Genomic DNA, 24,610 nt, shown 5'->3' with positions numbered 1-24,610 from the left:
CATATACTTTATAATTTCTGTAGCATGTGTAAAATGTTAATCTGTTGATGGTATATTTTATTAAACATTAACAAAGGAGATTGATCAATTATGTTTTTGTGTGAGGGAATATAGAGGAATAATGGCCATTTGGTTATAATGGTTAACTAGCATGTCAGTGGGGCAGATTGGTTAGCCCAGATAAGTTTACCTAAAGGGGAGATAGAAAGAATCACTCCCCTGGAAAAAACAGTCACCTTTTGTAGCATAGGAGTGGTACTGAGAGAAAACATTATCACTAAGCCTGTTTCCACTGCTAATATCAACACGTTTCCACTAGCCAGGTTTAGCCAGGTACGACCATGTCCGTTGATTACATAAAGCGGAAAGTTCCTTTTCCATAGGTGTGTCTGACAGAGAGCTAAATGGGAGCTTATTCAGGATCACTATTTCTACTGTCAAGTCTGATTTTCCTTCACCTGGTGATGCAGCTAAATGAACACTATTTTCCCTCTGTAGGCCTATATGGTTGTCCAGAAAACACTCATGTGTCATGTCTTCCTCCGTGTGTACCATATCTGGAAGACACACGGACTGCTAACAAAAGTGCTTTTCTATATCAATTCTCTATTGCACCAGGGACAGCAGAAATGAATCTCAGATAACTATTTATCACACATATATCTCCATCTCTCTCCCTGATCATACCATGTATTTAACCAAATGTGAAATATGTCCCAAGGTTGATATAGTATACAGTGCATTCGGAAAGTATTCAGACCCCTTGACTTTTTCCACATTTTGATACGTTACAGCCTTATTCTAAAATAGATTAAATAGTTTTTTTCCTTCATCAATCTACACACAATACCCTGTAATGACATAGCAAAAACAGGTTGCTGGAATCTTTTGCAAATGTATTACAAATAAAAAAACATATCACATTTATAATTATTCAGACCCTTTACTCAGTACTTTGTTGAAGCACCTATGACAAAGATTACAGCCTCGAGTCTTCTTGGGTATGACGCTCCAAGCTTAGCACACCTGTATTTAGGGAGTTTTTCCCATTTTTCTCTGCAGTTCCTCTATCCGGTTGGATGGGGAGCGACGCTGCACAGCTATTTTCAGGTCTCTCCACAGATGTTCGATCGGGTTCAAGTCTGGACTCTGGCTGGGCCACTCAAGAACTGTCAGAGACTTGTCCCGAAACCACTCCTGCGTTGTCTTGACTGTGTGCTTAGTTGGAAGGTGACCCTTCGCCCCAGTCTGAGGTCTTGAGTGTTCTGGAACAGGTTTTCATCAAGGATCTCTCTGTACTTTCCTCAGTTCATCTTTCCCTTGATCCTGACTAGTCTCATAGTCCCTGCCGCTGAACAACATCCCCACAGTATGATGCTTCCACAACCATGCTTCACCATAAGGATGGTGCCAGGTTTCCGCCAGACGTGACACCTGGCATTCAGGCCAAAGAGTTAAATCTTGGTTCTATCAGACCAAAGAACCTTTTGGCAAACTCCAAGCGTGCTGTCATGTGCCTTTTACTGAGGAGTGGCTTCCGTCTGGCCACTCTACCATAATGGCCTGATTGGTGGAGTGCTGCGGAGATGGTTGTCCTTCTGGAAAGTTCTCCCATCTCCACAGAGGAACTCTGGAGCTCTCTTCAGAGTGACCATCAGGTTCTTGGTCACCTCCCTGACCAAGGCCCTTCTCCCCTGATTTCTCAGTTTGGCCGGGTGGCCAGCTCTGGGAAAAGTCTTTGTGGTTCCAAACTTGTTCCATTTAAGAATGATGGAGACCACTGTGTTCTTGGGGACCTTTAATGCCTCAGAACTTTTTCGATACCTTTCCCCAGATCTGTGCCTCGACACAATCCTGTCTAAGTACAATTCCTTCCACCTCATGGCTTGGTTTTTGCTTTGACATACACTGTTAACTGTGGGACCCTATATAGACAGGTGTGTGCCTTTCCAAGTCATGTCTAGTCAATTGAATTTATGACAGGTGGATTCCAATCAAGTTGTAGAAAAATCTCAAGGATGATCAATGGAAACAGGATGCACCTGAGCTCAATTTCGAGTCTCATATCAAAGGGTCTGATTACTTATGTAAATAAGTTTTTTTTTTTTTTTTTTTTTACATCAATGTGCAGAAATTTCTACAAAACTGTTTTCACTTTGTCATTATGGGGTATTGTGTGTAGATTTATGAGGAACATTTATTATTTAATCCATTTTAGAATAAGGCTGTAAGTACCAAAATGTGGAAAAGGGGAAGGGGTCTGAATTCTTTCCGAATGCACTGTATGTACTTTATAGTTCAATTAGTGTGACGTGAAGACTGGGGTAGACAAATATTACTGCATGTCAGACCCTGGTGTGCTTGTGAAATGTTGACTAGACTAGAGAACCCTCTAGGGTTTCAGGAGTGCTAGTGAAAGACCATCTCAAAGATCTCTCCAGCTTATTTCTTCACCTTATATAGTAGCTGTCTGGCGCCTGCTTGTGTACTTTATAATTATTTTTGATTGGCTGTGATGATATTCCCCTCAGTTATGCTGTTTTGTGTCTGTGTAATGACTGAATGTGTGTGTTTGTGTTGTCAGTAGGGAGAAGAGGTATATGATGTCCCAGTTCCCTGTCCTGTAGTGGCATCGCCAGGGTTACTCCATCCAGCCACATTGGTCCAGTGGCACAAGTCCACTCCAGCAACAACACAGGTAACTCTTCTAACATGCTGACTATACCAGCATCGTGCGCATGTTGATTTTGTCTGTCCCCACCAGACGCGATCATGACACGAAGGTTAGGTTAAAATGCCAAAATCAGCTTTGAATCAATTATATTAATTTTGGGGCAGGTCAATGCGCGTATGAAACATTCATGGATATTTGTCCTGGGAGATTAACATTGGGTTATTTTACTTGACATGGATGTGGTCCTCTTTTTAGCTGGTTCATTGTAGAATTTTGACCAGGAGTCATACAAAATTGTGTGTTTCTTTACTCCGATGATAAATCCACAGATAAAACGGGAAACCTAGTTAGTTTTTAGTTAGTTATCTTGAATTAATATCTCCTCGTTGGCCCTTCAAGCATCCATGTGGGATTGTATCTTCCTGATATCCAATAAGAAGTGGACTTGCAGCGCGTGTTGCCTCTCCAATAGAGCCAAGGTATATTTTAGTGCTTGACTACGCAGACGGTGTGAGCGGTGTGAGCGGTGTGGGCGGTGTGAGGTGTGGGCGGTGTGGGCGGTGTGGGCGGTGTGAGCGGTGTGGGCGGTGTGAGCGGTGTGGGCAGTGTGGGCGGTGTGAGCGGTGTGGGCGGTGTGGGCAGTGTGAGAAAATAGCTCTGGCTGGACCACTCAAGGATATTCACAGTCCCTGCCACTGAAAAACATCCCCACAGCATGATGCTGCCACCACCATGCTTCACCGTAGGGATGGTGCCTGGTTTCCTCAAGACATGACGCTTGGCATTCAGGCCAAATAGTTAAATTTTGGTTTCATCAGACCAAATCATATTTTTTCTCATGGTCTGAGAGTCTTTAGGTGCTTTTTGGCAAACTCCAAGCGGGCTGTCAGGTGCCATTTACTGAGGAGTGGCTTCTGTCCGGCCACTCTACCATAAAGGCTTGATTGGTGGAGTGCTGCGGAGATTGTTGTCCTTCTGGAAAGTTCTCCTATCTCCACAGAGGAACTCTGGAGCTCTGTCAGAGCGACCATCGGGTTCTTGGTCACCTCCCTGACCAAGGCTCTTCTCCCCCGATTACTCAGTTTGGGCAGGCAGCCAGCTCTGGGAAGAGTCTTGATGGTTCCAAACTTGTTCCATTTAAGAATGATGGAGGCCACTGTGTTCTTGGGGACCTTCAATGCTGCAAAAATGTTTTGTTACCCTTCCCCAGATCGGAGCTCTACGGACAATTTATTCAACCTAAATTGTAAAAATGCCTAAAAACCTGTTTTCTCTTCATCATTATGGAGTATTGTATGTAGATTGATGAGGGACAAATTGTTATTTTATCAATTTTAGAATATGGCTGTAACATAACAAAATGTGGAAAAAGTCAAGGGGTCTGAATACTTTCCGTATGCACTGTATGTGATCATATAGAAATATAAGCATGGTTTGAAATTATTATGGTTTAGTCAAATATTATATCTGCTCGTGGTCAATTTGCAGTCTACAATTTATTTGTAATTATGTTCCTGTCCCCTGACCATCCGCTCATGAAGAAATCAGCCCACATGTGAATCTGGTTGATGATCCCTGCTCTACACTTCAGCTTCATTTAGCCTACATGTGTTTCTGTGTTCAGAGCTACGTGTGGAGGTAGAGACGGGCATGCACCCTCTTCCCCGGGACAGCAGCTCCTCCTCGGGTTATTCCAGCTCTTCCTCCAGCCCCATTACCCCTCTGTCTCTGTCTCGGGAAGGGGCCTTCGACAGGGCCAAGGAGCCGCACAGACGTGAGTCCCCATCCCTCTTTCAGCAGTCATGCTAATTTAAAAGCAGGGTATATAATTAATAACAGTTTATCTTTGATAACAGTTTGTTCTGTCTCCCATCCAGGTATGGAGTCAGGACTAGACCTTGGAGAGAAGGACAGGACATGTGTTCCCCTGAACCCCACCGTAACAACAGGTCATAGTCGGCCCACTGCTCAGGTTCTTCCCGTGCAGAATGATCCTATTCCCTGCCCCTCCCACATTGGCCTTCCTCCACCCTCTTTGCCCCTACTGTCACCAAGACGCATGCTGGCCTCCCCCCGTAAGTCCCGGCCCCCTCCCCTTTGCCCTAATGAGCGGGCCAAACCCCTGGGTTCAGGCGTAGCTGTTGGGGTGCGGCTTGAGAGCCTGTTCCCTGGCCTGAGTGTGGACAGTGTGGGGTTCCCTCCCCTCCACCAGGATTCTGCTGGGCCCCGGGGGCCCTCTGGGGTCACCATGCTGCGCTCCCTTCCAGGGCCGATGGTGGAGACCAGCACCGCCCTCACCACCACCTCTAACACCCTGCACCACGTCTCACACCCCCCTCTACACCTACAGGTGTCCCCCTCCTTACCCCGTGCTGGACACTACCCTTACCCGTCTTCCTCCGCCTCCTCTTCCTCATTATCTCCCTCCTTTAAGTCAGCCTTCCCATCTGTGAGTGGCATTTCCATGGGAACCGCGAGCAGCGTTCCCATAGCAGCGGTGCCAGGCAACACCTATTGTGTCAACAGTAGCGCTGCTGTCCTGCCAAGCTCCAGTCCCACTGCCACAGAGAACAGTGGCTACACCATTGCCTCTGGCTCCACCCCAAGCCCATCTGTGTGCGTGTGCAGCTCCTGTGGTTGCAGTGGGAACTGTGGTTCCTACGGGCCCTCCCGGCCAGCTACGCAGGGTACTTCCAGCACCCCTACTCAGGGACGTCAGTGTTCACCCTGGGTCCCCTGCTTCAAATCAGTCCCCTGCTGGCTGGGAGCAGTACTGCCTTCCCCTACCCCCTGGTGGCACCGCCCCTCTACAACAGCAGCATGTCTCACAGCCATGACACACAGGGGCAGCAGGGGCTGGTCCTGCCCCCCATGCAGGGATTTCTGGGGGCCGGGGCCAACATGTACCAGCCTCATGGAGTGGTGGGGAACGGAGGGCACAAGAAGCCAGAGAGCCTGTCCTGCTACAACTGTGGGGTCATCGGCCATCGGGCACAGGAATGCAAGCAGCCACCCATGGACGCTGCTCAGCAAGGTATAAAGTAGAAACCGTACAGCTACTGCAAGAAATATTGTAATTCTATGATTTAAAATATGTACAGTACCAGTCAAAAGCTTGGACACACCTACTCATTCAAGCCTTTTTCTTAACTTTTACTATTTTCTACATTGTAGAATAATAGTGAAGACAGAAGAACTATGAAATAACACATATGGAATCGTGTAGTAACCAAGAAAGTGTTAAAAAAAATATATATATATATTTGAGATTCTTCAAAGTAGCAACCCTTTGCCTTGATGGCAGCTTTGCACACTCTTGGCCTTCTCTCAACCAGCTTCATGTGGAATGCTTTTCCGACAGTCTTGATGGAGTTCCACATATGCTGGGCACTTGTTGGCTGCTTTTCCTTCGCTCTGCGGTCCAACTCATCCCAAACCATCTCAATTGGGTTTAGGTCAGTTGATTGTGGAGGCCAGGTCATCTGATGCAGCACTCCATCACTCTCCTTCTTGGTCAAATAGCCCTTACACAGCCTTGAGGTGTGTTTTGGGTCACCAGATGGGATGGCGTATTGCTGCAGAATGCTGTGGTAGCCATGCTGGTTAAGTGTGCCTTGAATTCTAAATAAATCACAGACAATGTAACCAGCAAAGCACCCCCACACCATCACACCTCCTCCATGCTTCACGGTAGGAACCACACATGCAGAGATCATCCGTTCACCTACTCAGCGTCTAACAAAGACACGGTGGTTAGAACCAAAAATCTCAAATTTGGACTCATCGGACAAAAGAAAATATTTCCACCGGTCTAATGTCCATTGCTTGTGTTTCTTGGCCCAAGCAAGTCTCTTCTTCTTATTGCTGTCATTTAGTAGTGGTTTCTTTGCAGCAATTCGACCATGAATAACTTGATTCACACAGTCTCCTCTGAACAGTTGATGTTGAGATGTGTCCGTTACTTGAACTCTGTGAAACATTTATTTGGACTGCAATCTGAGGCTGGTAACTCTAATGAACTTATCCTCTGCAGCAGAGGTAATTCTCGGTCTTCCTTTCCTGTGGCTGTCCTCATGAGAGCCAGTTTCATCATAGCGCTTGATGGTTTTTGCGACTGCACTTGAAGAAACTTTCAAAGTTCTTGAAATTTCCGGATTGACTGACCTTCATTTCTTAAAGTAATGATGGACTGTCGCTTCTCTTTGCTTATTTGAGCTGTTCTTGCTGTAATATGGACTTGGTCTTTTACCAAACAGGGCTGTCTTCTGTATACCACCCCTACCTTGTCACAACACAACTAATTGGGTCAAATGCATTAAGAAGGAAAGAAATTCCACAAATTAACTTTTAACAAGGCACACCTGTTAATTGAAATTAATTCCAGGTGACTATCTCATAAAGCTGGTTGAGACAATGCCAGAGCTGTCATCAAGGCAAAGGGTGGTACTTTGAAGAATCTCAAATATAAAATATATTTTTATATATGTTTAACACATTTTTGGTTACTACATGATTCCATATGTGTTATTTAATCGTTTTGATGTCTTCACTATTATTCTACAATGTAGAAAATAGTAAAAATAAAGAAAAACCCTTGAATGAGTAGGTGTGTCCGAACGTTTTACTGGTACTGTATATTTTTTATATCTACAGAAACCTCTTAGGGAACTTGACATATTGACTGTAATTGGTATTTTGTTTTTCAGGCACATTTCGGCTGAAGTATGCTCCTAAATCAGACAGCCAGGACTCAGGGGACTAAGAAAAACTCCTGTGATCTCACACCTGCGCACATCAGCACCTTATGTTCCTCAGATTGGACGAGCTCCTTTCATTGACGTGACTCTTTGAACACCAGTCACAGTTTTGATGGTAGGCTGGTGAATGGTGGCCACTCAACTCAACTTAGATTCTTGTTTGAGACCATGAAGAAAGTGAAATTATAGAGTCAATTTGGAGGGTGCTATTTTTGATTTTTTTTACCTTTATTTAACTAGGCAAGTCAGTTAAGAACCAATTCTTGTTTTCAATGACGGCCTAGGAATAGTGGGTTAACTGCCTGTTCAGGGACAGAACAACAGATTTGTATTAGTTCCAGTCCATCTATAACAGATTATTTTGGTCAAAGGAAAAAAAAAATATGACAAAACTCCTCACGCTACTCAGGTCACACCTCAGTGTCACTCAGTTCTGTAGCCAGACCCAACCCTTTCAAAACAAGTCATGTACTGTTCTAAGACAAGGTGGCCTTTTAAATTGCTCTGGAGAAGAAAGTTGGATGTATATGTGAGAGGATGATGAAGTGTGAATGTAAAGACATAAGATGACTGCCAAATAATCCACATTGACTGACTGTCTGCCAAATCCTCCTCCTCTGGAACAAAGCATGTCTCTGAGGAAACAAGGAAGTACTTCTGTCATTTCCCTTTGTGTTGCCAGACAGCACATGGGAAGAGGAAGTGAAACAAACAAGTGCTTTATTCAACAAATCATTCACTGTGGGTACTTAGCCCTGTACAGTGCAGGTATTAATGATGAAAAGAAACAGATGGTGCCAGCATTACTAAGATGTGCCATTGATTTTGTTTTGTGCTGAACTGCCTGGAAATGATTCCAAACTTGTTTAATCATTTAGAAGTTTAGAAGTTGGAGCAGTCTAATTGTTATAATCACCACCCAAAATGGGTGGTGGTGAAATGTAAGAGGATCCTTTTTGAGAAAGATTAGATATTGAATGTGTCAGTGAATGTCTCCTCAAATTGCCACCATGGTGTGGCATGTGAAGCACTTTTATGAGACTGGCTGGTCCCAGGCCATTGGATGCGAGTGTGACATGAGGACAGTGGTCCTCAAGGATGGACAAGTTATTATAGGTTTGTTGTGTTGCACTGGAGTGTCCCTAGCCAGGTATGGAGGACACAATTCAGTCATAAGGAACATTTCTTTGATAATGATCATATGTACCAATAAACACTTGCACCTATTGCTTCCAATAGATAGTCAAGACTTTGACAAAATCAGGATCCACTTGGAGTTTCATTCTGGTGGATGTGATATTTGTAGGTAAGGATCAGGAAGTGGTCACTGAAGATCAAGGAATTGTAGGACAATCCAGGATTGTATCTTGACTATCTGTACAGTATTGCATGTCAGGGACTGTTGTCAAAAATGTTTTGACCACATCCATGCTGTTTATGGTCTAGGTCTCATGGGAGTAAGAGAGTTTACAGTAGGCACATTATGGCTGCAGAGCAAACATGATTCTCTGGTGGTTCATTTGTTTTTACACTGTTCTGTAACATTGTGCTTAGTTAATACACCCAGGTTCATGCTGCAAACATTTTGTGTAAACCATTTAGATTTATAATCATGTCTTTATATCATTAAAATGAAATAGTGAAATTATTGACCATGGGAAATCACATTTGTGCACAAAGCTGTGCATCCTAGATGCCTTAGCAACCCTGCATGGTACAATCACTTACTAAAGAAAATGTATGGCCATAATAAAATGATACTGCATTTTTGCTTCTGGAACGGTTTCAGCTTACTTGGTTCCAATGAGATTGTCAAACATATGACATCTAATTAGCTGGTATTATTTGACTGTAACGTAGCAATTTTCTTAGTCAATAGCTATGCATGTTTGTTTTAAAACATTTGGTATTATTGTGAAGCAGATTTGAACTTGAAGGGCAGATTCTGTTTTATTTTTTTATATCAGATTTTTGTATCGTATGGTGTAGTGTGTTTTAAGATTGACTTGTTTTATATACTGCATGAAAAACATTGTAAAAATCATTTTGTTTTCTGATTTCATAATTTCATTGGCAACACAGTGTCTAATACCAGCATAGGCGTTCTAGATGGGGAACACACCACAGAAACTTTTACATCGTTTACATTTTCTTTTTATTCATAAAATACCAACATAAATACAAGAAAAGGTTGTAATACTGCTGTAAATATGAAGAATGAGTGGCAAACACAGGAGAATGCAGAGGAACATTGGGTTGATAACTGTACCATTCCTCTGTTATTAAACCCTCAATCAAACTGATCATAGAATCATTCTTATTCATTATGCACAAGTATAGCATATGGACATTTGTACAACGAAGCAAAATCACATTGAATGAAAACATAATAAAGATGAACTGCCAAAAATGCTGACATAAAAAGGCATCTAACATTTTAAACAGTTGAGGACAGCAAAAGGGAAGAGGACACAAGTCAGCACACATTATAAAGGCGTAAATAACCCTCTATTAAACAAATGGAATATTCTAAAAGTGTGATGCCACCCAGAGATGAGCTCTGTCCAGAGCCCTAGGGGGGGGGGGGGGTGATGGACAGACCCAGCCTATGATGCCCACCCAGTCCTAACTGGCCACCAACCCCACATCAGTGACCCTTTCAACACACGTGCAATTCCATCATCATGTCCTATCATAGTGTTCAAGGTCAGTTTATTATTCCTTTCATTTGTCCAATATCTGTACACACAGAGGCAAATCTCTTATTACAATCATCAAAGCAGGTTTTCGGTAGCATAGCATTTAAATTATTATAAAAAATTTTTAAACAAGAGTCCCTCACATCTCTTCTATGTGGAGACATTGACGACAAAGGCAGGGAAATAAAAACATATTTGAAAAAGGACCTTCGTTTTCATTAAGGAGAAAATTGTACTTATCGCTGAACCCATAACCATTATAAAGACAGGGGGAGGTGAATGCTAAACTGAACACATATTAACATGTAAGCCTTAAAAACTATAGTTTGCCTAGAATTGGCCAAAGTAAAGACTAAAAAGGAAATAGAAACAGTAATTTTGTCACAGCGGTTAAGACTATTGGCCTAAGTCACCCATCACAGGAGACTTTACCACATGATGACACATGTTGTGGCAGTAATGTCCCATGTCAGTCAAACTGGATTCAACTAAACTGTTACAAAATTCCTCAGCAGCTGTTGTGATTGAAGCTTCATCCAAAAGACTGAGCTCATTCAAGTTTAGCAAACCCAACCAGTGGAAAAGAAAAGATGGGGTTTGCTGTATCTGAACTCAACCGTGATGGACTCAAGCAGGGATTTAACATGTAAAATGTTTGGAACTTGTGCGAGCGAACTCAAGCTGAACTGGCAATCATCTCTGCTATACTAATCCATCCTATACAACAAAACCCAAACAAACTATTTAATCCCTTTCCCTAAACACATGGCTGAATGTATGGGTAAGGGGCAGAGTATGAGAAGGTGCAGGATAGGGCTTTTAATATCTATAAGGGGCCCTTTAGCGCATGGGAGAAGAGGTTGGCTGGTTCCTATGGTCTTGGCTAAGGTTGTAAAGCAAGCATGGGTTGGAGGGAAGGCAGGGGGATAGGTCTGTATTTAGGAACGAAGGATCGGGTAGGGGGGGTGGTAGATAGTATCAATGTCCGAGTGCTGGCGTGGTGGTGGGAGGCTGTTACTGGGGGGCCATGGTTCCGAAGGTCTCCTGCGAGGCGTACACCATGTAGAGGAAGCCATCGTCGTCCTTCTCGCGCTCGTATACCTCAGCGATGGCTGCCGACACGGACACCATGCTGTGGCCGTTCACCAGCAGGAAGAAGGCCTGGTTGGAGTTCAGCTGGAGGCGCCTCCTGGTGGGACAAAGATACATGGACAAAGAGTTCAGCACATCAGATCCACACATTGGTAGAAGTACATTTGCTGTAGTGAAATACAGAGAAGGTCGAAGATAACGTAACATCATGAAAGAGCACCTGATGATTTTGATCAGTTCGCTCATGTTGACATGGTCAGGAACCAGGAACTTGGTTTTATCCAGGATGGGCAGCTGCTTCTCTCCCTTGTATCTCTCAATGATGACCTTAAAGGAAGCAGAGGAAACATCTTGTTATAGAGCTCACTGTCCCCACAGCACACCATGCTAGAAGGAGTCACATTACCAAGACCATAGAAATAGAATGGGCTCCAGAACCTCTAACCCTGGCAATTTGACTGGTAAACTCAGGTGCACACCCGCAATGGCTGCCTAGTATTGTAATGTATTTTTTGTAATGTCAGTTGAGTCAACAAATCACAGCACATATTGATGGGTACACTTCCTGCTTTCATTTCCAGCTTTGCTCATCGCAATGACCGCCATCAATGACTTGAATGGGGACGCCCGTTCCATTTATTATATTTCTATGACCAAGACACAGCTAGTGTCAGTCAGAGGGGGAGGGGATAATACCAAGACGCAGCTAGTGTCAATCAGAGGGGGAGGGGCATTACTCAGGATTTTGGGGCCCCTGGACAGACAATGGTAAGGGTCAGGAAGTGGTCATGTACTGTAACTGAGGCCCTTTCAGTCAGTCAGAGTGTGTGGAGGAGAGAGGCAGCAGATGGAAGGTTAGAGAGATATTCAATCTGATATGTGGTCTGTTTGGGTCCTGACACATGGCTAACACCGAGACGGTTCCATACCCTTCTACCTATTCTTCATGAGAATATCTGTTAGGAAGGATAACCTCTGTTGAGGAAAGCATTGGATGGGTCTGTATTTAGGAATACTCTCTATCCCAATTTATAAACTGGGTGGTTCGAGCCCTAAATCCTGATTGGCTGACAACCGTGGTATATCAGACCATATACCACGACAAAACATGTATTTTTACTGCTCTAATTAAGTTGGTAACCAGTTTATAATAGCAATAAGGAACCTCTGGGGTTTGTGGTAATAGCTGTATCTGGGCACTCCGCGTTGCGTCGTACATAATAACAGCCCTTAGCAGTGGTATATTGGCCATACACCACATCCCCTCATGCCTTATCGCTTAAGTATATTATATCTTTGCATGGTTGTGGTGGTAATAGATCTGATACTAACCGGAATCTTGTTGGGGTGCTGCTCTCGGATCAGTCGTACATCATCTACTCTCTGCTCTGTGGACACAAGGAAGAGAGAACAGGTGAGATGACAAAACAACTATCAGACTATCTGTTCTATGTCCCATCTGCCTTTCACACAGGTAACTCAAAGGAAAAATATATGTTGCCCATTTATCTCAAACCCCCTATGGTTATAGACAACACAATTAGTGCAGCAAACCAGGTAATGAATCAACTCAGACCATTAATGAAACAGCAAGTGAACATAATATTTTCTAAACTAATCCCATCCTGCTGAACTTTGCAACTCAGTGGCCATTTGCAACAAGGCCAACACAACGGTTTCCATGGCACCAGATAAGGCCTTGGGCCCCTTTGTTTACACACAAACCCTGGGTCAGTTTTGACTGATGGACAGAAGAAACAACACCACAAGTGCCTGAAAGGATGGACCTCTTGATCCCAATTGCTCCACTAAAATGTTCATATTTAGGCGATTCTATCCAGAAATACACGAGAGATTTTTACATGAATAATAATTCACTTTGCTCTTAAGTAAATACAATAGACTTAAAGAGACAGTTCGACAAATTGTTTTCTCAAAGGAGTCTTTTATTGTTGAATATTGTATATAAATTCATTCATATGATTATATAAAGGCTGAAGGCTTAAAAACAGCCTTTACTATATCTAGACCTACACTGAGTGTACAAACAATAAGAACACCTTCATAATATTTAGTTGGACCCCCTATTGCCCTCAGAACAGCCTCAATTCTTCAGGGCATGGACACTACAAGGTGTTGAAAATGCTCCACAGGGATGCTTGTCCATTGTTGACTCCAATGCTTCCCACAGTTGTGTCAAGTTAGCTGGATGTCCTTTGGGTGGTGGACCATTCTTGATACACACTGTTGAGAGTGAAAAACCCAGCAGTGTTGCAGTTCTTGAAACACTCAAACCGGTTCGCCTGGCACCTACTACCATACCCTGTTCAAAAGGCACTGAAATATTTTGTCTTGCCCATTCACCCTCTGAATGGCACACATACACAATCCATGTCTCAAGGCTTAAAACTCTTTCTTTAACCCATCTCCTATCTTTCATCTACACTGACTGAAGTGGATTTTACCAGTTAAATGTAATTAAATGTAATCTACGTAATCCCCAAAAGTAATTATTTATCACGAGAGGGCCATAATGCTGCATACTCAAAGAAAGGTTAAAATCTCACCTTTCTGGCAAAAATAGTTATAAATTGCTGAGATGTAGTCACTTTTGAGGACACAAGCTCAAGTACAATTTTTTTTTTTTTTTTACATTTGGAAATTAAATATTTTATGATGTATTCCATATTCAACAAAACTGTATGAATAAGGCTTATAAGGAAGGTGAAATCTTATAGTCGTTTCATAATTTGATTATGCTATATTTAGAAAGTATATAAGTCATTTCCACTGTTAAATACATATAAAGTGTTAGAGAAAATGTACATATTTTCTAAAGGTCTCTCTTGATCAAAACGTCTACCAGCATCGCTGTGAACGTCTCAGTTCTAGCTTGGCTTTTTTTTTTTTTAAATATATGAAATATTTTAGATCAATGGCTATAAATCGATCATTGAATGTGCTACTGTAGGGCTGGGCGGTATACCGTATTTTACTATATACCGGAATTTATGCACGGACCGGTTTGGGTTTTTACTTTACCTTCTATAACGGTATTTTAAATGTTTGGTTTGTTAAATGTGATATGCCGTATGTAATATCCATTTTTATAGTTTACTCAGCTACTTAAGTCATCCCTCTCTCCATGCAGCTTTCCACAGACCTAGTCCCACCCCGTCACTCAAGGGGTGCATTTGTTGTTGCTTGACCACAATATACTTTCGTTCAGTCTGCATGGTCAATGCAGCACATGCAACAATGTTGATGACAACGATGTTGTTTACATTTGGATCTTAATGTAAATCCACAAGCGTTTTATAATTACAATATTAGTTTGTGTTTCCTACATCTGCAAACAGCTAGTTTATTTTCTTAGCAAGTTAAGCTAAACCGTGTTAGCCACTAATGCTAATCGCTAGTCAGCTGGCTAGCTAATAAAAGTACGGAGTCAGAGCAAACGTAGCTAGCTAATGCAGCCTGATACCAGTATCTTGTATGTTGTTTGTGCAACAGTATCTTCTAAATCAAAGAGGAATAGGAGAAGCATGAATATGTTGGCTATATGAATAAAGATGTCATGTAACCAAAGATTATAGGGTCCCCAAGGAAACACTGAACATCAATTTGGTTCCTACCCTGTCACAATAACTCGTCCATGGCATTCATTCGTCGTCATGTCAAACACTGTATTCAAAGTGCCTACTATTATTTATATTCAAACTATAGAATTATAATAAACATTCTATTTCCATGATTCCAAAAGTTCACCCAGGTGTTTTGATCTAAATCGCAATTGCAACATGTGGTTAAAAATAAGGCCTAGTATTTTTGCCATATCGTGGCAGTTTGGAAATTATCTCAAAATGAGTGCAGGAAATTCAGAAATAGGTTGAAGTTGAATTGAACAGTATAAAACAATCAGAATGGAGAAATAATTTAGAATATATATGTATTGCCACCCTAGGGTCACACACTACTCAAAACAAATGTAGAATTTTTATTAATCAAAAACATAAAATATCGTCAAATAGTCATTCCGTAAAAAAATACCATATGATATATTTTGGCCATATCGCCCAGCTACCATGGTAAAACCACTCCCTACAGCTGCGCTACAATGTAGAGTTACAATGTAACGATTGCAGGCATGTGCATTGTCAGTGGTTGTGAGGTAAGAGTTGATGGACAGTCGTAAGAGCAAATTAGATATTATGAAGGACATCCCAGATTCAAGTGGTTTCAGATTTCACATTCCACTTCACACAGGCACAGAAGAAATGCTACGGTGTCTGTGGGAACCACGGCTTTCGCTCAATGCCAGCCATTTTGATCTACGGTGTACACAGATCGATTTATAAGCGGAAATGTCAGTCAGAATCAGTACCATGCACATCTAACAGGTTTTAAAAAGTGACATCTCTTAGGGATCAAAGACTGGGGTTCAAACCTACAGATTCCCCCCCGCATTGTTTGAAACTAATTTTGTACATAATGTTGCTGCTTCCGTCTCTTATGACCAAAAAGAGCTTCTGGACATCAGAACAGTGATTACCCACCTCGAAATGTACAAAGATTTTTCTTTAATGAGTCAGACGCGAAGGATATACTGCTTTGTCGAGACAAGGCCCAAATCCCTGTCATCCGCGTGTAGCAGAACCTAATTTTTGGTACAGAAAGCTTTGTTTGCAATTACAGAGATCATACGTTTCCTGTAGTTCTTGACCAGGTTTGCACACACTGCAGCAGGGATTTTGGCCCACTCCTCCATACAGACCTCCAGATCCTTCAGGTTTCAGGGCTGTCGCTGGGCAATACGGACTTTCAGCTCCCTCCAAAGATTTTCTATTGGGTTCAGGTCTGGAGACTGGCTAGGCCACTCCAGGACCTTGAGATGCTTCTTACGGAGCCACTCCTTAGTTGTCCTGGCTGTGTGTTTCGGGTCGTTGTCATGCTGGAAGACCCAGCCACGACCCATCTTCAATGCTCTTACTGAGGGAAGGAGGTTGTTGGCCAAGATCTCGCGATACATGGCCCCATCCATCCTCCCCTCAATACGGTGCAGTCGTCCTGTCCCCTTTGCAGAAAAGCATCACCAAAGAATGATGTTTCCACCTTCATGCTTCACGGTTGGGATGGTGTTCTTGGGGTTGTACTCATCCTTCTTCTTCCTCCAAACTTGTCGAGTGGAGTTTAGACCAAAAAGCTCTATTTTTGTCTAATCACACCACATGACCTTCTCCCATTCATTTACATTACATTTAAGTCATTTAGCAGACGCTCTTATCCAGAGCGACTTACAAATTGGTGCGTTCACCTTAAGACATCCAGTGGAACAGCCACTTTACAATAGTGCATCTAAATCTTTTAAGGGGGTGAGAAGGATTACTTTATCCTATCCTAGGTATTCCTGAAAGAGGTGGGGTTTCAGGTGTCTCCGGAAGGTGGTGATTGACTCCGCTGTCCTGGCGTCGTGAGGGAGTTTGTTCCACCATTGGGGGGCCAGAGCAGCGAACAGTTTTGACTGGGCTGAGCGGGAACTGTACTTCCTCAGTGGTAGGGAGGCGAGCAGGCCAGAGGTGGATGAACGCAGTGCCCTTGTTTGGGTGTAGGGCCTGATCAGAGCCTGGAGGTACTGAGGTGCCGTTCCCCTCACAGCTCCGTAGGCAAGCACCATGGTCTTGTAGCGGATGCGAGCTTCAACTGGAAGCCAGTGGAGAGAGCGGAGGAGCGGGGTGACGTGAGAGAACTTGGGAAGGTTGAACACCAGACGGGCTGCGGCGTTCTGGATGAGTTGTAGGGGTTTAATGGCACAGGCAGGGAGCCCAGCCAACAGCGAGTTGCAGTAATCCAGACGGGAGATGACAAGTGCCTGGATTAGGACCTGCGCTGCTTCCTGTGTGAGGCAGGGTCGTACTCTGCGGATGTTGTAGAGCATGAACCTACAAGAACGGGCCACCGCCATGATGTTAGTTGAGAACGACAGGGTGTTGTCCAGGATCACGCCAAGGTTCTTAGCGCTCTGGGAGGAGGACACAATGGAGTTGTCAACCGTGATGGCGAGATCATGGAACGGGCAGTCCTTCCCCGGGAGGAAGAGCAGCTCAGTCTTGCCGAGGTTCAGCTTGAGGTGGTGATCCGTCATCCACACTGATATGTCTGCTGATATGTCTGATATGTCTGGTCATCAGAAGGGGGAAAGGAGAAGATTAATTGTGTGTCGTCTGCATAGCAATGATAGGAGAGACCATGTGAGGTTATGACAGAGCCAAGTGACTTGGTGTTCCTCCTCTGGATCATCCAGATGGTCATTGGCAAACTTCAGACGGGCCTGGACATGCACTGGCTTGAGCAGGGGGACCTTGCGTGCGCTGCAGGATTTTAATCCATGACGGCGTAGTGTGTTACTAATGGTTGTCTTTGAGACTGTGGTCCCAGCTCTCTTCAGGTCATTGAACAGGTCCTGCCGTGTAGTTCTGGGCTGATTCCTCGCCTTCCTCATGATCATTGATGCCCCATGAGGTGAGATCTTGCATGGAGCCCCAGACCGAGGGTGATTGACCTTCATCTTGAACTTCTTCCATTTTCTAATAATTGCACTAACAGTTGTTGCCTTCTCACCAAGCTGCTTGCCTATTGTCCTGTAGCCCATCCCAGGCTTGTACAGGTCTAGAATTGTATCCCTGATGTCCTTACACAGCTCTCTGGCCTTGGCCATTGTGGAGAGGTTGGAGTCTGTTTAATTGAGTGTGTGGACAGGTGTCTTTTATACAGGTAACGAGTTCAAACAGGTGCAGTTAATACAGGTAGTGGAGAACAGGAGGGATTCTTAAAGAAAAACTAACAGGTCTGTGAGAGCCGGAATTCTTACTGGTTGGTAGGTGATCAAATACTTATGTCATGCAATAAAATGAAAATGAATTACTTAAAAATCATACAATGTGATTTTCTGGATTTTTGTTTTAGATTCCGTCTCTCACAGTTGAAGTGTACCTATGATAAATTACAAAATCGGCAGTGTATCAAATACTTGTTCTCCCCACTGTTTGTCTACTAAGACGAAGGGCGGGAGTGTGTGTCTATTTGTCAATAACTGCTGGTGTGCAATGTCTAATATTAAAGAAGTCTCGAGGTATTGCTCGCCTGAGGTAGAATATCACATGATATGCTGTAGACCACACTATCTATATTACTCATAGCAGTCTATTTACCACCACAAACTGATGCTGGCACTAAGACCGCACTCAACGAACTTAAATCCGTTTTAACCTAATTTCTACCAGCATGTCACATGTGCAACCAGAGGGAGAAAAAAAAAACTCTAGACCACCTTGACACCACACACAGTGACTGTACATACATATCCCAACCAGAAGCCATGGAATACAGGCAACATCCGCACCGAGCTAAACGCTAGAGCTGCCGCTTTCAACGAGGGGGACACTAATCCGGATGCTTGTAAGAAATCCCGCCATGTCCTCAGACAAACCAAACAGGCAAAGTGTCAATACAGGACTAATTTTGAATCCTACCACACTGGATCTGGCAGGGCTTGAAAAAACTGACTACAAAGGGAAACCCAGCCGCGAGCTGCCCAGTGACACGAGCCTACCAGACGAGTTAAATGCCTTTTATGCTCACTTCGAGGCAAGCAACACTGAAGCATGAGAGCACCAGCTGTTCTGGATGACTGTGTGATCACGCTCTCCGTAGCCAATGTGAGCAAGACCTTTAAACAGGTCAACATTCAAAGCTGCGGGGCCAGACGGATACCACGACGTGTATTCAAAGCATGCGCGAACCTAGCAAGTATCTTCACTGACATTTTCAACCTCTCCCTGATTGAGTCTGTAATACCTACATGTTTCAAACAGACCACCATAGTCCCTGTGACCAAGAAAGCAAAGTAAACCTGCCTAAATTATTACCGCCCTGTAGCACTCACGTCAGTAGTCATGAAGTGCTTTGAAAGGCTGGTCATGGCTCACATCAACACCATCATGCCGGAAACCCTAGACCCACCACAATTCGCATACCTCCCCAACAGATCCACAGATTACACAATCTCAAATCGAACTCCACACTGCCCTTTCCCACCTGGATAAAAGAAACACCTATGTGAGAATGCTGTTCCCTGACTACAGCTCAGCATTCAACACCAGTGCCCACAAAGCTCATCACTAAGCTAAGGACCCTCAGACTAAACACCTCCCTCTGCAACTGGATCCTGGACTTCCTGACGGGCTGCCCCCAGGTGGTAAGGGAGGCAACAACACATCTGCCACGCTGATTCTCAACACTGGGGCCACTCAGGAGTGTATGCTTAGTCCCCTCCTGTACTCTCAAGACTGCTTGGCCAAGCACGACTCCAACACCATCATTAAGTTTGCTGACGACACAACGGTGGTAGGCCTGATCACCGACAACGATAAGACAGCCTATAGGGAGGTGGTCAGAGAACTGGCAGTGTAGTGCCAAGACAACAACCTCTCACTCAATGTGAGCATGACAAAGGAGCTGATCGTGGACTATGGGAAAAGGAGGGCCGAACAGGCCCCCATTAATATTGATGGGCTGAAGTGGAGCGGGTTGAGAGTTAAGTTCCTTGGTGTCCACATCGCCAAAGAACTATCCTGGTCCAAACTCACCAAGACAGTTGTGAAGAGGGCACAACAACACCTTTCCCCCTCAGGAGAGTGAAAATATTTTACATGGGTCCCCAGATCCTCAGAAAGTTCTACAGCTACACAATCGAGAGCATCCTGACCAGTTGCATCACTGCCTGGTATGGCAACTGCTCGGTGTCTGACCGTAAGACGCTACAGAGGGTAGTGCCTATGACCCAGTACATCACTGGGGCCAAGCTTCCTGATAACCAGGACACAGGATCCAGGAAGGCCCCAAAAAATTGTCAGACTCCAGTCACCCAAGTCATAGACTGTTCTCTCTGCTACCGCACAGCAAGCGGCACCGGGGAGCCATGTCTTGGAACAAAAGGCTGCTTAACCTCTTCGAGATAGGGGGCGCTCTTTTAATTTTTGGATAAAAAACGTTCCCGTTTTAAACAAGATATTTTGTCACGAAAAGATGCTCGACTATGCATGGAATTGACATCCTTGGAAAGACAAAACTCTGACGTTTCCAAAACTGCAAAGATATTATCTGTGAGTGCCCCAGAACTAATGCTACAGGCGAAACCAAGATGAAGTTTCATACTGGAAATGCCCCAGATTCTGAAGGCGCTGTGTTCCAATGTCTCCTTATATGGCTGTCAATGCGCCAGGAATGAGCCTGCTCTTTGTGTCGTTTCTCCAAGGTGTCTGCATCATTGTGACATGTTTGTAGGCATATCATTGGAAGATTGACCATAAGAGACTACATTTACCTGGTGTCCCGCCCGGTGTCCTGTGTCGAAATTATTGCGTAATCTGTAGGTCCATGCGCGTTCCATTTCTTCAAAAGAGAAAGTCAACTGCCACGAAGGATTTTATTGTCGATAGATATGTGAAAAACACCTTGAGGATTGATTCTAAACATCGGTTTGCCATGTTTCTGTCGATATTATGGAGTTAATTTGGAAAAAAGTTCGCGTTTTAATGACTTAATTTTCGTTTTTTTTCTTACCCAAACGTGATGAAGAATGATGAAGAAAACGGACCGATTTGTCAACACAAATAATATTTTTTGTAAAAACGGAACATTTGCTATCTAACTGAGAGTCTCCTCATTGAAAACATCTGAAGTTCTTCAAAGGTAAATGATTTTATTTGAATCCTTTTCTGTTTTTTTGTGAAAATGTTGCCTGCTGAATGCTAACGCTAAATGCTACGCTAAATGCTACGCTAGCTATCAATACTGTTACACAAATGCTTGTTTTGCAATGGTTGAGAAGCATATTTTGAAAATCTGAGATGATAGATTAATTTCATTTCATTTGCGATTTTCATGAATAGTTAACGTTGCGTTATGTTAATGAGCTTGAGGATGTAGTCACGATACCGGATCCGGGATGGCTCGACGCAAGAAGTTAATAGTTTCTACCCACAAGCCATAAGACTGCTGAATAATTAATCAAATGGCCACTCTGACTATATACATTGACACCCTTTGTTTTTACACTTCTGCTACTCACCGTTTATTTTCTATGCATAGTCACTTTACAAATGACCTCGACTAACCTGTATCCCCGCACATTGACTTGGGTACCGGTCTCGCTATTGTTATGTCATTTTCTTGTGTTACTTTTTTAAATTTTATATATATTTATATTTTTTTCTAACTTGAGTTTATTTATAAAATACTTTCTTAAATCCATTTCTTGAACTGCATTGTTGGATAAGGGCTTGTAAGTAATAATTTCATGGTAAGGTCTACCTACACCTGCTGTATTCGGCGCATGTGACAAATACAATTGGATTAAAATACTGTCAAAAGTACTGTCAGACTGATTTGTAATAGACTGCCATAGCCGCAATTAATAAAGTAAACATTGGCCGTTGATTACATCACTTTTTTCACCACATGGGGTACCGCCCATGTTCTCAGATAACACATGAACTAGAGTGATACTGTGAAGTCAGCACGTTCCTAGTGTGGAGGACAACGTCCCTAAAATGTGGTTTTGAGCGATGTAGGTAATAAAAACTGACCCATAAGTGTTTTTCTGTTGTAGAGCTGTGTATAGTTATTTAAGGTTCCAGTAACAAAAACATGAAATTATGGCTGATAGTACAGCTAAAACAGATATTGTGCACTTCTCGCCCAGTCTGTTCTCAGATTAGACATAACATAGTTACTGTGAATCCGGGACACACAAATTAGTATGATATATTTGGTATGGTTAGGCTGCGATTTAGGTACTATTCTGAATGGAGTTATTTTTAACTGAAGGATGTGAAAGCGCATGCAGCCTCAATTAGCCTAGCTAGATAATGCTAGCTATCTTAACTAGCTTCTCCTGGTTTGATGCAGTCAAGACAGGTACTACTTAATCATTTTTGATAAATAACCTAGCTATGGCAGCTATTAGTCTACTATAGTTGTGAGTAGGCCCCACTTGCTAGAGCGGCACCTCTCTGCCTTGTCTCGCGCATTATCAGCTCCGCTTAACAAAGTAGCTTTAAAAAGGTACTTTTCTGTTGCTTTCCTCACTCAGATTGGACCGGGTCTGGATCCAATCAGGTCCATACGGAATGAGTCTAGTTGTCCTCGGGTCCGTTTGGAACGGGTTTCTATATTTAGAAAATATATTTATGCATATCAGGTCTGGGTAAGAAAGCCCCAGTTCCAAAAGATCTCTACCCCTAACTTTAAATAAAGGAAAAATAAATAAATGAATCAGTAATAAGTTACGAATTCTAGCTAGGTGGCTAACGTTGGCTAGGTGGAGTTAATTAAAAGAAAACAATAAAACTTTTTTTTTTAACCTTTAGGCAAGTCAGTTAAGAACAAATTCTTATTTAACTGACGACCTAGGAACAGTTTGTTAACTGCTTTGTTCAGGGGCAGAACAACAGATTTTTACCTTGTCAGCTCAGGGATTTGATCTAGCAACCTTTTGGTTACTTGCCCAACACTCTAACCACTAGGCTACCTGCCGCCCCACTAGGCTACCTGCTGACGTTGGCTAGCTGGCTAATGTCGGCTGGGTTAGTGTTAAGGAGTTAAGTTAAAGGGGTTAGCTAAAAGGGCAAGCCAGTTTAGAACAAATTCTTACGACGCTGAGCTAATTATGAACCGCCCTATTCCAATCACGGCCAGATGTGATGCAACATGGATTCGAACCGAAAGAGGCAGTGACACCTCTTGCATTGAGAGACAGTGTCTTGAGCGTTGGGCCAGTAACTGAAAAGTTGCTAGATCGAATCCCAGAGCTGACAAGGTAAAAATCTGTCTTTCTGCCCACAAGTCATAATACAAATCACAACATATCATACTGAATGCAAAACATAACCAACAGTAACATTGCAGTAGTTCAGTTCTAGGTCTATTTAATTTAAACTAATTTGCTCTAGAAATGAAATTACAGGTAGAGGACACAAACTGCCGGAGTAAAAAACTAAGTGTTACTTTCGTCCAGGTTCTCCCTACTGTGGCAAAAAAAAAAAAAAAAATCAAAATGGGGTCGCGGGCCAAAAAAGTTTGGGAATCCCTGAGTTAGGATAATTAGGTTAAGATTAAGAAAGGGGTTAGGGTTCGCTGAAATGCTCTCCTAACCTGCTACGAAAACTAACGTCCGGTCGTAGCTGTACTCCATCTAGTCACATCACAACCCTAAACAAGGAACCTCATCTCAGACGCAACACTGTATTGAACATAAAGGCCTATTGACAGAAAGCGAAATTAACACGACAATCCATATTTGGTTTGTTATCTAGGTCTACATGATATAATGTTACAGTTAGCCTACAGACATTTGTTTTTGGCCCCTTCCCCCAAGGCCCTCTTTTCACCTCCGCAATCCGTCCCATCCCCCAATTTTGCAGCGCACTTCCCTGCATTTCGAGAAGAGCAATAGGCCTACTTGTTTTTTTTTTAAACATCCCTTTCCCAAACAAATTGAGCTCAACAGAATCCGATTATCGTTTCGCTGTCATTGACATACATTTTACAGAGACAGACATTGTAGGCTAAAGCCTACCAACTAAACACAACACCAATATTTGCTCAGTCTATTCGGATTGCATAACATGACCCACTGAGGATATAACCTTTTTTATTAGCCTAGATACAACCACCACACTTAATTATCAAGAATTTGTCGCTTTGAAAAGCCAAGTGTAGGCCTATATTATATCAAATTAATTATCTTCCAAATTTGTACCTAGACTGTTTATTGCCTTTGGCGTCTGGTCGAAGTTGAACTGATGAACTATTCAGACACTAGGGGCAATTGGGAAACCATCTGTTTTCCACATAAAAGATGACATTACGAAATAAGGATCCATCAAATGTGAACAGTTACTAATTGAAATAACGACATAATCTATAAAATCAGATTCCAATGTTAAAATGTGTGGTGTTAGTACATACCAAATGTCCTCCTTTGTTTGAATGTCTTCTCTGAAGGCATATTTCACGCAGGTCAAACTGTTTCGTAAATGAGGCAAAAGATGCCTCTAAGAATGGCAAATATATTTTCAACCGTAGGCGATTTAAACTGTTGGGCGATCCAAGACCAATTTTTTGTAAGAATAACAAATTATTTTACTCCTTTGATGTCGTTCGACTCCTTCCTTGCTATCTGCTGCGGAGTCTACAGCAAAACAAACCAGTCAGCTGATACTTGACGTCATCGAGAGAGAGAGATTACCCTGGTTCAGGCCTGGAGTGAATAATCTGAAAACCTGGCTAACGAACAATTCGACTCAAATTTGGCCTACAGATACAAT

The 24,610-nt window shown here is 43.0% G+C and overlaps 2 protein-coding genes across 2 annotated transcripts in view; one reads left to right on the top strand and one right to left on the bottom strand.

The window, feature by feature from the left end:
* The window catches only part of LOC115109283 (zinc finger CCHC domain-containing protein 14-like), a 47,973-nt gene extending 37,313 nt beyond the window's left edge, over positions 1–10,660 (top strand). The window contains 6 exon segments of the mRNA XM_029634030.2: positions 2,585–2,617; positions 2,619–2,698; positions 4,299–4,448; positions 4,552–5,337; positions 5,340–5,708; positions 7,381–10,660. Coding sequence (XP_029489890.2) covers positions 2,585–2,617; positions 2,619–2,698; positions 4,299–4,448; positions 4,552–5,337; positions 5,340–5,708; positions 7,381–7,436 — 1,474 coding nt within the window. The 3' untranslated portion in view covers positions 7,437–10,660.
* Positions 9,570–24,508, bottom strand: LOC115109284 (microtubule-associated proteins 1A/1B light chain 3B). Its single transcript, XM_029634032.2, has 4 exons — positions 24,252–24,508; positions 12,555–12,610; positions 11,443–11,549; positions 9,570–11,319 (listed from the first exon to the last, which is right to left on the bottom strand). The coding sequence occupies exons 1-4, from the start codon at positions 24,289–24,291 to the stop codon at positions 11,145–11,147; spliced, it is 378 nt and encodes a 125-aa protein (XP_029489892.1). The 5' UTR covers positions 24,292–24,508; the 3' UTR covers positions 9,570–11,144.
* Positions 24,509–24,610: the final 102 nt, after the last annotated feature.

The sequence above is a fragment of the Oncorhynchus nerka genome, linkage group LG25, assembly GCF_034236695.1.
Source record: "Oncorhynchus nerka isolate Pitt River linkage group LG25, Oner_Uvic_2.0, whole genome shotgun sequence".
Classification (NCBI taxonomy): Eukaryota; Metazoa; Chordata; class Actinopteri; order Salmoniformes; family Salmonidae; genus Oncorhynchus; species Oncorhynchus nerka.
This window is presented reverse-complemented; position numbering and strand designations above follow the sequence as displayed.